Consider the following 15037-nt stretch of genomic DNA (forward strand, 5'->3'; position numbering starts at 1 on the left):
ACATTTGTATTACATGTATTTATTATTATTTCTCTGTTGAAAAGAGCTTTAGCTGAGCCCAATCAGCAGCCTTCCATTCACTGTCAGTGGGGCATCTCCGGGCTCCTGTGATTCACAGCGGCCTTTATTATGTTCTTGTTTGGTTGCACAGTTGGGACTGGACTTGGAACATTCAGCTATATATCATGTACATTATAAAAACAGAGTTACATTCATCAAACATAAAGTCATTTGCAAGGTACACCAACAAAGTGCTACTTGAACATATTAGCAGGCTTTTCAAAGACTGTCACAGAGCACCTGGCACAATAAAGCAGTGCTGACTTATGGTTTTGATTTATAAATAACATTAATACCGATAGAATAACTCCATTAATGTCAATTCTGTCATTTGTACAAAGTTAAAATATAACATATATCAGAACTCAGAAGAAGTTTATTACCATTGTCAATGAACAGGATTCACAGACTAGGAATTTGCTTTGGTATGATGGTGCAACATTAAACAGAGAGCAATATAAAATGCTAAGATAAAATATGTGCTAAAATAAGATAAAATATAAGATAAAATATGAAATAGAAATATGAAATATGAAAGGCTATGTACAATGACACAAACAGAACAACAGTGCAGTGGGAGGAGTGCAATTAAAAACCAGAGTACATTGTCTAAAGTGACCCGTGATAAAATTATAAAGTGACAGAGTTAAGGTTAAGGTGACTGAGTTATGAGGTGTTCATGAGTCTAACGGCAGAGGGGAAGAAACTGTTCTTATGGCGGGAGGTTCTGGTCCGGATGGACCGTAGCACGCAGGTGTTAGTTTTGGGGATGAAAATTTACAGGGTGATTCCATAATTTTTTCCTCAGAATTGAGTGAGTCCATATTTTTTTCCCTCTGCTTGATCTAAAAAAGTAACCGTTACTGACTGCCACAATTTTTTTCCTGATTTCTTATAGTGTTTCTTAAAGCCAGAAAGTTGCCATTTGAAATGACTTTAGTTTTGTGTCATGTCTGTGATCTGCTTTTTTTCTACAAAATTAAACAACTGAATGAACATCCTCCGAGGCCGGTGATTCCATAATTTTTGCCTGGGGTTGTAAATGTTGGCTATTCGCCCTATTGACATTTAAAATCCCACAAAACCTTGGACAGGTCGCCGCGCTGTGAGATCTCAGTAACATTGAGAACTGCACTGAGACGCTCTGATCGGGCTGCACTTTAACCACTGCACACAGACAACACCATTAACATTGCAACACAAAACTATTTTTATATTGTGCCTAAAACTCTCATAAATATATTCTCTGGGTTTATAGACATTGTTATTGTGTTTATTTTATGTAAACATGCGAGAATCACAGGCTGTCTCTCCGTTATTTTCAGCGGGAGCTGCTGTGAGCTACGCTCGCTTCCTGATCATGTCGTTCTGGAGGAAAGTGAAGTTTGCTCTTTAACGTCTTGATTATTGTTCTTTACAACACTGTTTGTCCTCTTTGTTCGAGACTAATATATATAATATGTCTGAAATTCGGTTTGCGTTTATTAAATTCCACGCAGATTAAACGTAACAGACACGGATTATTTGTTATAATTGTTTCAGCAAGTTTTCAGGGTATCGTACAGCAGTCTCTTATTAATGTGACAAAAAGCATAAAAAAATACATTTTTGTAGTGTAATATTAATTTACAACTGTTATCGTGTTGATTCTCTATATGTTGTTGTCGACTGTAGCGACTCTGGCACGCAAGGGATTATGGGATATGTCACTAGGGACAATGAACACTACTGGCCAGTAGATGGCAGTAGAGACCTTGAAAACTTGCCAAAACAAAATTCCAGATAATCCGTGTCTGCTACATTCACGAGAGTTTTAGTCACTAGAGTTTAATGCTGTTGTCCGTAGAGCCTGATCAAAGTGTCTGAAATGCATTTCTCATGTCGTGAACGTACTGAGATTACCCTATCCTACCTATAATGCACTGCTGGGCACAGCATATATATCCACACTAAAACCTTAAAAATTAGCGCATTACTTTAAAACTAAAACATATTGTTGTGTGGGCTGCCAGAAGAGGAGGTACTGCTGGCCCACCACCAGAGGGCGCCCTGCCTGAAATGCAGGCTTCAGGCACGAGAGGGCGCTGCCGCCACGGACACAGCCGGGGGTGACAGCTGTCACTCATTATCTCCTGACAGCTGTCACCCATCCATACTTCATCATCTCACTCCATAAAACCCGGACGTCATCTCCACCTCATTGCTGAGATATCGTCGACCCGTTAAGGTAACGTTCTCAGCCTTGATCTGTGTCATATTGACTTTGTTTAGTGAACTCGTTTTTGCAGCTGTTTTCCTGCGGAGTGTTATCTGGAGATTGGTGTGACCGGCGACAGCTTCGCCTTACTACCCCACCAGATAAGTGTTGAGACAGGAGCTGCACGAGTGTGTGTTAGAGGTGGAGGTGGACTCTCCATTGTTGTTGTTACTGGGTGTGCACACACCCATATCTTATTGTCTCTGCTCCTTGCCAGCAGTACCAGATCCGACCTTCGAAGACGGTGGCCACCTGGGGACTCGGGACTTGGCGGCTCCAGTATTCTCCGGGTTCGGTGGCGGAGGAAATCGTGTGGTTCCGGTTCATCTCAGGACAGACGTCTTCTATCCTCGAGCCTGCCCACACGTCACCCTTGTAATTGACTGTTTGTAAAATTTCACATTCCTCTGTGTTGTGGTTGTGCTCATTCACAACAGTAAAGTGTTTATATTCGACTCTTTCATTGTCCGTTCATTTACGCCCCCTGTTGTGGGTCCGTGTCACTACACTTTCACAACACATATATCTGATATTTTCACTTTATAAAACTTCAGACACGACATTAATTTAAATAACTTGTCCAACATTAGTTTGGTTAAAAGTTGAACCATAAGTTAAAAATGTATGCCTCTGGTTGACTTGGGTGATATTGCCCGCGTATCAGTATGGGGTTAAGAGAAATGAGTTTTTATTTTTTGGGGGGGGACCAGTTCTCCTTTGTCTACAGAGGATGGAGCGGTTTCTTCTTAAAGCAGCTCTTCTCTGTTTTGCAGAGGGTAGAACTACACATCAGCTATGAAACATATAACAGGTAGGTGCTCAACTGATTTTAAGTTTTATAAATATTTGTAGCTGTTCAATTTTATTTACCACGTTATCGGTCTAAAAATTATCGGACAAAAATTTATCGCAAGATAATTAGTCCGATAATGGTTTTTAAAGTTATCTAAACAGATAATCCGATAATGAAAACATTATCTTCGATAATTATCGGTTATCGGATTATCAGAACTGTGCCCACCACTGTATATATATGTGTGTGTGTGTGTGTGTGTGTGTGTGTGTGTGTGTGTGTGTGTGTGTGTGTGTGTATGTATTGACTTCGGTTTGAACTGTACTTTCTCTGTACGAGCATGTATAAATAAACATTAAACACTAAATAATTCACAGTAAAAATGTGCAAATAAAATATGCCGTAAAAAATTGTGCAAAGGAGAAACAGACAAGTACATTGAAGTTGTACATGAGTATATGAATTAGTGAGTTTTTTGGCAGGTTAAATTGTTCATCAGCCTGTGGAAAGAAACTGTTCCTGTGTCTTGCTGTTTTGACGTAACGTTGACCAGAGGGGAGGAATTTAAGCAGTTTGTGTCTAGTGTGTGAGGGGTCTGCAGAGATGTTACCAGCTCGCTTCCCGGTCCTTGACCGGTATAAGTCCTGAATGGAGAGCAGTGATTGTTTCTGCAGACCTGACAATTTGTTGAAGTCTGTGCCTGTCATATTTGGAGGCAGAGAGAAACCAAACAGAGATGGAGATGCAAAGGACAGATTGGATGATGGATGTGTAAAAGATGATGAGCAGTTCCTAGGGCAGGTTGAACTTCCTGAGCTGTCTGAGGAAGTACATCCTCTGCTGTGCCTTTTTCCTGTTGGAGTCTATGTGGGAGGTCTACTTCAGATCTTGGGAGATGGTGGATCCCAGGAACCAGAAAGTGTCCACAGTAGGCACAGTGTTGTTGAGGATTGGGGGGAAGGGGGGTTGGGAGGTGATGGTGGGTTTGGGAGATGATGGTGGGTTTCTCCTGAAGTCCACTATCATCTCCACGGTCTTGAGCGAGTTCAGCTCGTTTGTTATGACCACACCAGAGGGCCAGCTGTTCCACCTCCTGTCTGTATGCAGCCTCATCACCATCCTGAATGAGACCAACTTTATCCCACCATTCCTTGCTTCGGACTTTCATCCATAGATTTCTTGACATGGGAGGCGGGAAAGGTAACACATACATCTGTGCCACATCGCATAAAAACACTTTGTGTGCATTACAGGATTGCTTTGTTGACTAAATCTGATGGTAATCATGGTGCATGTAAACCTGCATCACAAACAGATCACTTTGTGGTATGTTCATGTAAACTGGACAATCTGATCCACCAATCGGATAGAATTCAATCAGATCAACAATAAAGTGCCCATGTAAACATGGCTAATGATGGTGTGTCGTCCACAAACTTCAGGAGTTTAACAGAGGGGTTCCCTGCGGTGCAGTCATTTGTGTAGAGGGAGAAGAGCAGTAGGGGGAGCACATACCTCTGAGAAGCACCAGTGCTGATTGTCCGTGTGGTGGATGTGATGCTGCACAGTGTCAGGCGTGGCACAAACCGAGCAGGACACAAACGCAAAACGCTCACAAACAGACTGGTGTAAGAAAAAGGTTTAATTACAAGCTGGGATTCGGTACACAGGAGGTCCAGTAGCAATGGCAAAGGTACAGACAGACGTGAGGCTGAGGCTTGGTCCAAAAAACAGGCTGTGGTCAAAAAAACATGGCGTGGAGGTAATCAGAGGCAAAGACAAGTACAAGGTTGAGAGCAAAACAAGGTCAGATACCGGCAGTTTGAATACAAGGCAAAACAAGGCAAGGACGTGAGTACTGGAAAGTGAAATCATTCAACAATCGAGCAAGGGACTGTGAGGGCTTAAATAACTGGTGATGTAATTAGTGGAACAAGACACAGGTGTCAGGGAAGGTTCTGGAAGGGGGCGTGACCAGGGAAGACAAAGGTAAGTGCAAGAGAGTGAAGGCAGGAAAACACAGTGGAGTGATGAAAGTAACAAAGACACGTGAGCAAGTGCAAGAGCGGGAGTGATTGAAAATACAAAGCAGACTAACAAAGTGTGAGACAAAAACACAATGGCTGGTGCAGTGATATGGAGTGGGAACATATTTGGGCTGGCATGAAAGAAACATAGAACAATGAACAGAGCTAAAACAGAATCATATAAACCATACCTGACAGAACTAAGATGGCAGTAAACAAAGAAATCAATTATCTTAACTATAACCGCAGTGAGATGGATCAAAATATAAAAGTGAATGCAGTAAACAATGGTGAGATGACAGTATAAACTAAGACTGAATAATGAACAGAATGACAGCCAGTGACTATAACTATAACTAGGACTGAAGTGACTAAGTGAACATGAATGACAAATACCAGGATAACAGAAACAAAACTAATGATAACATAAGCATGAAAACCTGACATGAACATGAAGCAAGATCAGACATAACCTAAGTGGGACTATACATGACTAAAAGACAAAAGGCTCAGAACATGAAAGAGGAAAAAACAAAGTCCAGAATCAGAACAGCTGGCCCAAACGGGCCAGATCATGACACACAGTCTCACGTGCTGTGTCCTGTCCATCAGGAAGTTGGAGATCCACTGACAAGTCGGAGATCACACAGAGAAGATGGAAAGATTTTTTGTGGAGAATGTTGAAGATGATGGTGTTGAATGCCGAGCTGAAGTCCACGAACAGGATCCTCATGTAATAATAGTAGTGCTGTGTGACTAAAAAGATTAATCCAGGTTTTGAGTGTATTTCTTATTGTTACATGGGAAACAATGTACCAGTAGATTCAGTAGATTCTCACAAATCCATCAAGACCAAGCATTCATGATATGCACACTCTTAAGGCTATGAAACGGGGCCATTAGTAAAAAAAAAAGTAGAAAAGGGGGTGTTCACAATAATAGTAGTGTGGCATTCAGTCAGTGAGTTCCTCAATTTTGTGGAACAAACAGGTGTGAATCAGGTGTCCCTTATTTAAGGATGAAGCCAGCACCTGTTGAACATGCTTTTCTCTTTGAAAGCCTGAGGAAAATGGGACGTTCAAGACATTGTTCAGAAGAACAGCGTAGTTTGATTAAAAAGTTGATTGGAGAGGGGAAAACTTATACGCAGGTGCAAAAAATTAGAGGCTGTTCATCTACAATGATCTCCAATGCTTTAAAATGGACAAAAAAAAAACAGAGACGCGTGGAAGAAAACAGAAAACCACCATCAAAATGGATAGAAGAATAACCAGAATGGCAAAGGCTCACCCATTGATCAGCTCCAGGATGATCAAAGACAGTCTGGAGTTACCTGTAAGTGCTGTGACAGTTAGAAGATGCCTGTGTGAAGCTAATTTATTTGCAAGAATCCTCTGCAAAGTCCCTCTGTTAAATAAAAGACGTGCAGAAGAGGTTAAAATTTGCCAAAGAACACATCAGCTGGCCTAAAGAGAAATGGAGGAATATTTTGTGGACTGATGAGAGTAAAACTGTTCTTTTTGGGTCCAAGGGCCGCAGACAGTTAGTGAGACGACCCCCAAACTCTGAATTCAAGCCACAGTTCACAGTGAAGACACTTAAGCATGGTGGTGCAAGCATCATGATATGGGCATGTTTCTCCTACTATGGTTTTGGGCCTATCGCATACCAGGTATCATGGATCAGTTTGGATATGTCAAAATAATTTAAGAGGTCATTTTGCCTTATGCTGAAGGGGACATGCCCTTGAAATGGGTGTTTCAACAAGACAATGACCCCAAGCACACTAGTAAACAAGCAAAATCTTGGTTCCAAACCAACAAAATTAATGCCTCGCAGATGTGAAGAAATCATGAAAAACTGTGGTTATACAACTAAATACTAGATTAGTGATTCACAGGATTGCTAAAAAAGCAGTTTGAACATAATAGTTTTGAGTTTATAGTGTCAACAGCAGATGCTACTATTATTGTGAACACCCCCTTTTCTACTTTTTTTTTTACTAATAGCCCAATTTCATAGCCTTAAGAGTGTGCATATCATGAATGCTTGGTCTTGTTGGATTTGTGAGAATCTACTGGTACCTTGTTTCCCATGTAACAACAATAAGAAATATACTCAAAACTTAGATTAATATTTTTAGTCACATAGCACTACTATTATTCTGAACACTACTGTATGTCTCTGCAGAGTCCAGGTGCTGCAGGATGTAATGCAGTCCTATGTTGACTGCATCCTCAACTGATCTGTTTGTCCAGTAGGCAAACTACAGGGGTCTAGCAGGGGTCCTGTGATGTCCTTCAGGTGGCTCAACACCAGCCATTCAAAAGACATCATGACAACAGATGTCAGGGCGACAGGCCTGTAGTCATTTAATCCTGTTATGGAGGGTTTCTTTGGGACTGGGATAATAGTGGAGCGTTTAAGGCAAGAGGGGACCTCACACAGCTCCAGAGATGGGAGCCAGCTGATCAATGCAGGCTCTCAGACATGAGGGATAGACACCATCAGGTCCTGGAGCCTTCTTTATCTTTGTCTTACACATCTTCACAGATCATTAGTGTGGGTGGGGTTGCAGAGGGGAGGGGGAGGGGAAAAGAGGTGTCCAGGGTGCAGGTAGTCCATTGTTGTTGGGGTGGTGAGGTGTGTTTGAGGGCCTCTTTTAATTCTGGCGTAAAACAGGTTCAGCTCCTCAGCCGGTCAGGGGTTATCCACTGGGTGGGGGGTTGGTCTCCTGTAGTTGGTTCCATGCTGAAGACCTCTCCACACTGTTGCAGGATTGTTGGCTGAGATTTTTTTTTTTTCAATCTATCAGAGTAGCTTTTGCTACGCTGACCTCCTTTGGCAGCGTGATCCTGGCCTTGTACAGGAGCCTGTCCCCACTTCTGTAGGCCTCCTCCTTGGCCTGGGGGAGCTGCTCAGTTTCCCAGTAAACCAAGGTTTGTTGTTGCTGTATGTGCAGAAGGATTTGGTCTGCATACACAGGTCGAAAACTGACGAAATAAAACTGATGTAAGATGTCAGTGTCACAAATCCATGAATGTAAAAAAGACACTCCAGTCTGTGCAGTCAAAACAGGCCTGTAGCTCCTGTCTAGACCTTTTTTGCCGTCTTCACTACAGGCTTTGCAGATTTTAATTTCTGCCTGTAGGTAGGAATGAGGTGGAGTAGTTGTATATATTTTTAAAATATATATATTTCACATGAATTCAAGAAAAACATTTTGTAACAATCTGGTAATCCAGACAGTCACTTCTGAATATAAGTCACAGGACCTCCCAAATTAGTAAAAAAAGTTAAATGCTATTTATATTCCAGAAAATATGGACTATAAATTCAATCTACGCGGACTCATAGACTCTCATCTGCTTCAGGCTGTGGAATCCAGGGATAAGCACGACAAAAACGGGCCTCAGAGCCTATATAGGACTAACTTCTTTTCCCTTCATTGATGAGTAATAAACAAATGCCAAATATTATATTAATTGCAAAATTCAAGCATAATGAAACCTTTGCACAGTATATTCTTTGATATACTAAATGTTATGAAAGAATACTGTGTCCATTCTTAGTAATACTGTTATGTGTCGGACGCAGGCGGAGAACCGACCAGCGTTTGAAGTAAGACCCAGTATAAAATAAGCAGAGCACGGTACAAAGGATAACAGAATTTAATAACATAACAGTGATGTGCTAAATTGCAAACAAATGAGTGCGCGGTCTGGCGAGGTGGAAATACGGTGCGCTCCCAGCAGCACAAACGGTCCGGAGCCAGAAACAGTTCGGACCCAAGGACCCCGCCGACACCCCCCAGGTGGCCGCGACAAACCGAGTCTGAGAAAGAAGAAACCATCATGTGAGTCCACACTCCACACACAGATAGACCACTCAAAGGTGTACATAAACAGCAAACACTTCCTGGCTTAATCACTAATCAGCTTCCCACCCTGCAGGCATGGAACACCCAGTTCACATTCTCCACTGCAGTCGAAGCTGATTAAACGACTAACATAACAGCTCAATATAATAAGGTGTGAGGGACACCACATTTACTGACTGTACTAATGTTAGTCACAAAACCTAAAGTACCTCAGGAAGTGTGCTGACGAGCGTGAGACCTCACCCCCTCCTCTTTCACAGACCATGGCATCAAACCTGGACGGTCTGTGCATCCATGATGATGAGATGGCTCTCAAGACGACGATCTCACCCGTCTGGTCACAAGGTCGAGTCTCTGGCAAATACACACTGTGTACTCCAGCCTTAAATGCAACCATGCCCCAATCCGTGTAGATGCACCACAGCTGTGAGTCCTGACGAGCTGCACATGACCAGCCTCAGGTGATCAGGGTGAGGTCCTAATAACTCAGCCACACAGCCACTCAGTCCTGAACGCAAGCCACCTGGAAGGAAAAACAAAAGACAGAACAGAAGACAGAAACAAAAGGCAGCCAGGCACCCCCAGCCATACAACAAATAAATTTCTATAAATGGCTCAAATATTGTCAGTGAAAGCCTAATTTCCCAATACAGCAGACTAAGAACAATGTAGCTATTAAATAATTAGATACTAAACAGAACAGCAGTTTCCAGTTCATCTGTTTAAAAAAAAATTAAATGTCGGTAAAAATATACTCGTATATGATCAAATTTGCTGTGTCATGCACTTGGAATTTACTGATGCTCATACTTTGCCTTTATTAATCAGACAGAAGCAGATTCTACGAGCTCACCACATACCACTGAACATCCCTCAGCTCTCAGCTGGCTCACTCACATTGTCTTGGTAGCATTGCATTCTGGGAGTTTTGGCTTTCCCCGCCAGCTGGTGTTTCAGTTGATCCGAGACTGAAAGTCAGACAAATAATCCGGTGACACAGCCGTGCTGGTGTGAGAATCACCGGTCCTGCTGCAGAGCGTGGTGTTTGTGACGATGTTATTTGTGGCTCAGTCACTCCCTCCTGTTGTTCAGAGCTCATGAATGGAGCGACACACTGATTGTGCTTGCTTTCTTCTCCAGGACGAGGATCGGCGCATAGCCGGCGTACAGGCTCGAAAAGAGGAGGAGAAGAAGAAGGAGAGTCACAAGCAGACTATGCATAAGGTACTGTATGTTTGTTTGTGTTTTTCTTATGTTGACTGTTCGTGGTTATAAACTTCACAGTTGTGGATGCGGCTTACTAAAGGTATACCTTTAGGAGAGCAACACGGATCATTTGATTGTTGAACACCAAGATAGCATTAAAGCAAGGGACAAAATCTGTTTGTGGAGGGCACCTGCCCCACGTGCTTTCATGGCTACTTGCTCTACTCACATCTGACTGTTTAATTCCAGTGCTTTCTGGCTCTTGATTGTACATGAGGTGTCAGATATTTAACCCACGCAGGTAAATATCTGAGGGTGGTGCAGGAGGTGTTCAAAAACATGCAGAGCAGGCTCTCTCCATCCCATGTTAAAAGTTTAACTTGAAGGTCCTTTTAAAAGTGCATTTTGAACTATAACCCCAATTCCAATGAAGTTGGGGCGTTGTGTAAAATGTAAATAAGAACAGAATACAATGACTTGCAAATCTTCTTCAACCTATATTCAATTGAATACACCACAAAGACAAGATATTTAATGTTCAAACTGATACACTTTGTTTTTGTGCAAATATTTGCTCATTTTGAAATGGATGCCTGCAACATGTTTCAAAAAAGCTGGCACAGTGGTATGTTTACCACTGTGTTAGGGCCTAGTCCCACTGAAGAGAGGATTAATTGAGCATGATTTGAGTATACAGATTACGGGTGTTCATTGTCGTCCACAACAGAAGTGACCAAAAATGACAGATGTCTCAGTATGTATTATGGATATATTAATAATGTACAGCGACTATATGACAAGCAGTCACGGATGTATAACGCATGTATTGAGCAAACGGATCGGACGCATTGCGATTATCTCGTTGGTATTACAGATGTATTGACAAAGCATTGTGCACGTGTTGCGCATGCACGGCATCGGCATTTTGGTCATAAATGAAGTGCACTCGGGCCTTTCGGCATCACTTTTCACACCAACACCACAGCCTCTGGAGCAGTTGCTGGACTTGGACAAATTGATTGGAGTAAACAAGCAGTGAACAGGGCGAGTGGTGAAGTCAGCAGATCACATCAGAGCGCAGCTCGTCTGAACGATTATAACAAGAAGTTAAATCTGTTATAAACATAGGAATAAATACTGTAACAGCTGCAGACAAGAAGGAAAAACACGCAACTGTTTTATCAAGGCTTGACAATGTAAACAAGTCAGTTACCTTTTTAGACAACTCAGAATGCTTTCTGCAACTTGTTAGGAAGTGATTAGCGCCGTTTTCAATGGCAAATTTGCAGAAAACATGACTAATCCGCCACAAAATAATTATTTTATATATGCAGCGTCCAGCGCAGAGCGCGTGGCAGTCTGTAGAACAAAGAACGGCGGGTTCCCATGATGCACTGAATGTTTCTTTCTCCTTTTGCTCTGTATGCACCACTCTGCATTTAATCATTAGTGATTGATCTCTGCTCCCCTCCACAGCATGTCTTTTTCCTGGTTCTCTCCCTCAGCCCCAACCAGTCCCAGCAGAAGACTGCCCCTCCCTGAGCCTGGTTCTGCTGGAGGTTTCTTCCTGTTAAAAGGGAGTTTTTCCTTCCCACTGTCGCCAAGTGCTTGCTCTCAGGGGGTCGTTTTGACCGTTGGGGTTTTTACGTAATTATTGTATGGCCTTGCCTTACAATATAAAGCGCCTTGGGGCAACTGTTTGTTGTGATTTGGTGCTATATAAAGAAAATTGATTGATTGATTGATTGATTGATACTGTCACTTGCTCTTCAAAACATATTAGAAAGGTCTTGAAGGCCTCAGATCAGGTGTAGATTTCCTGTCACTTCATCAGAATCAATGACATAAAGACTAAAGATATAAAGATAAATAAGTTTTGCTGCTGAGGTCACAAGCTTTTCTCTCAACTGCAGAGGTGTTTCTTGCAGTTATCCACTATTTTGTCTGAGGCCAGGTGTACACCTGCATATCCCCCCCCCCCAAAAAAAACCCCTCAAACAAACAAACAAAAACTATAAAATCTTGGCAGTAGTGGAGGTGCAGTGTGTTCTGACTGTTGAGACTCCATGGCCAAAAATTGCAGTGTTTAGATGTCACATTAAATTAACATTGTTTAATCCATATTATCATAGGTGCTACTGCAATTTGACAAATTAAATAATGCTGGTTTATGAGGAAAGAGATCATTGTTCCCAGTTGCCTCTAATGATCCAGGGGCTGTCACCACAGTGTATTATTCTGTTTCTGTTATTCTGTTTCTTTAAGAGCACTCATATTTTGCACATTTTCAGAAAACTAATATAGGACACCAGGTGTCTTTTAAATAAATAAATATGTCAAAAATATCCAAAAATACACCGAAGTCATGCATCCTGAAAAACAAAACAAAAACGATGTCTCTGTAAAAATATGTATAAAGGAGCTGCTACGTAGAAGTAGAATTCCATGATGTGGGTGATGGAGGCCTAAAAGGATCCCTTTGAAGCTGAAGTTTTGTGTATACAGTTGGTACAGTTGATTGTAGAATTATAAGATGTTTTGGACATTTAACATGAACATTTAATTGTAACAGGGACATGAAAATAGATTTTGTGCAGTCTCACCCCTTTAAATGCTCTATGGTAGGAGTAGGTAGCCACTTGCCATGATGAGCCAACAGTCTGCAGGTTGTCCTCAGCAGATTGATTTCAGGATGAAAAAAAACAGCAAATTATTGTCCTTTCATCTGTTCCCTCATCCATGAAATTTAGTGTTTCTTCTACATAACCTGTTCTTTAATCAAATAGTGTTTGTGTACATGCAGATGTGTTGCTGTTGTCTTTCTGCTGTGATGTCTATTGCTGTGATCCGTTGTCTCCACAGAACTTGTCATCTCTCAGTAACCTAACTCTTGCTAATCCTTGGTGTTGAGATAATGTTATTTTGAAAACTACAACAAACATTCACAGGGGTGTAGCGTTCACTACGAACTGATACTGGGTCTCCCCTGCGAGGGAAGAGTGGCACATTCCTTACCGGAGTCAAGTGTAACAAAATCTTGGCCAGGGTAGAGCCAAAACCAGAAATGGTCTTTCTTGTTGTGTGGGAATGTCATGTTTACAGCCATGCAAACCAATTATATTGAAATCTAGCATACACACAGTACATCAACATTTCCTTTAACAAAGCACCATCATTAAATTTCAAAAGTGGCAAAAGGCATTTTTCACCCCCTGTTAGTAAGGCAACATTGGGAGGGGCTCATATGCCCTCATTGTTCTGCCTGGGACTTGAAACCTTTGTTTAGTTTTTTTTTTCTTTTTTGTCCATCAAGGAGAAACGGCGTCTCGCGATTCGTAATGCAGCACAGCAGTGGGAGGGCGTCAAGGCCTGCCTGGATCTGCTACCAGCAAAAGATTCCAAAGACGAAATTAGTCCAGAAAACAGCCCGACCCACAGCCAGGCCCAGACCAACGGCCTTGCACAGGAACCTTCACCCGATGAGCCCAGGTACACGCCGCTCCAAAGCCAGTCCTTTTAAAATAAACTTGCACAGTATAATCTTGCACTTATGTAAACCAGGTAACAGGTACAAACTAATTAATAATAATAGCAATACATTTTATTCATGAAGCGCTTTTAACAATGCTCAAAGACACTTTACAGATTTATAAACAAAACACTCAAAACAAAAAACACAATCACACATGAAAAGCAATTCTAAAAAGGTGCGTTTTGACTTGTGCCTTGAAAGTGGACAGATTTATACAGTCACACATCTGCTTGGGGAGAGAGTTCCAGAGGGAGGGGGCAGCTATGGAAAAGGCTCTATCACCCTAGGACCGATGTCGCAAAGCAAACGGTCGGCCCCTAAAAATCGGTCCGCCTTTTGCATCTGCACATGCATCATTTTGGACCACAGCTGCACATCTAAGATGGAGTCTCTTCACCTAAAGCAATCAAATGGATTAATGGGATTATTAACCATCAGATGATAAAGATAAAACCTCTTAAATCATTCCAAAGTGAGTTTTAAACAGAAACAAGGCTGTTTTAAGCAGAAACGAGGTGAAATTCTATGACACTTTGAAATGTGAACGCATCAGCTCCACAGATCTGTTGGATTAAAACCTTCTTTCTGCTTAAAACTGCACTCCAATCATCATCATTGAACGCTCCCGCTAAAAATCAGTCCCCCCGACAATGCGGTTCACGGCCTAACACCTCGTTTCTGCTTCAAACTGCACTCCAGTCATCAATCTATCTCAGCCACAGATATCTGAAGCTTTTGTACAACAATCATTTCCACATAAATTCAGTATTATTTCATAATAAAAGATGGAGGAAGTGAATAAACTGTATTTTGAATTAAAACTGCTGTTTGATTTAATTTGTTCTTGTAATTATTTGTGTACATCTTGATTACACTGGTCAAAAAAAACAAAAAAATCTTGTGTGGACTTTGAGAACTGATTTAGTGTAACTTTGGGGTGCTGAACCCGAATCTGAGCTCAGATTTCCTCACATCACATTTTTTTGCAGTCTGCATGTTCTGTATTGATGGATTACACAAAAGTTGCTCGTTCACTCATAAGTTTGATGCCATTAATCATGCACAGAAGCAGATTCAGAAGCATCAATTTTAAACCAGGTTCACGAAATGAGAACAAGAGCCGTAATATAATTTATATGAGTGAAGCGTTGTACAGCAGCGCGAAGCTCACTCATGGTACAGGGTGTCCTAAAAAGGAAGTGCCAATTTTCAAATCCACAGTAAAACTGGAAGTGTTAAAATGTCAACACTTCCTGGATTGACAGATGAGATCCCGTGGAAT

The 15037-nt window shown here is 41.7% G+C and overlaps 1 protein-coding gene across 3 annotated transcripts in view; it reads left to right on the plus strand.

The window, feature by feature from the left end:
* Positions 1–15037, plus strand: part of LOC117523977 (leucine-rich repeat-containing protein 49) — a 184742-nt gene that overhangs the window by 111442 nt on the left and 58263 nt on the right. For 2 of the 3 annotated variants that reach the window (XM_034185689.1, XM_034185673.1), the window contains exons 11-12: positions 10158–10241; positions 13537–13712. In XM_034185689.1, the coding sequence (XP_034041580.1) occupies positions 10158–10241; positions 13537–13712 (260 nt within the window). The remainder of the gene's footprint in view (positions 1–10157; positions 10242–13536; positions 13713–15037) is intronic. The other variant, XM_034185680.1, reaches the window with a different exon arrangement.

This window comes from Thalassophryne amazonica, chromosome 2 (assembly GCF_902500255.1).
Source record: "Thalassophryne amazonica chromosome 2, fThaAma1.1, whole genome shotgun sequence".
In the NCBI taxonomy this organism is placed as follows: domain Eukaryota; kingdom Metazoa; phylum Chordata; class Actinopteri; order Batrachoidiformes; family Batrachoididae; genus Thalassophryne; species Thalassophryne amazonica.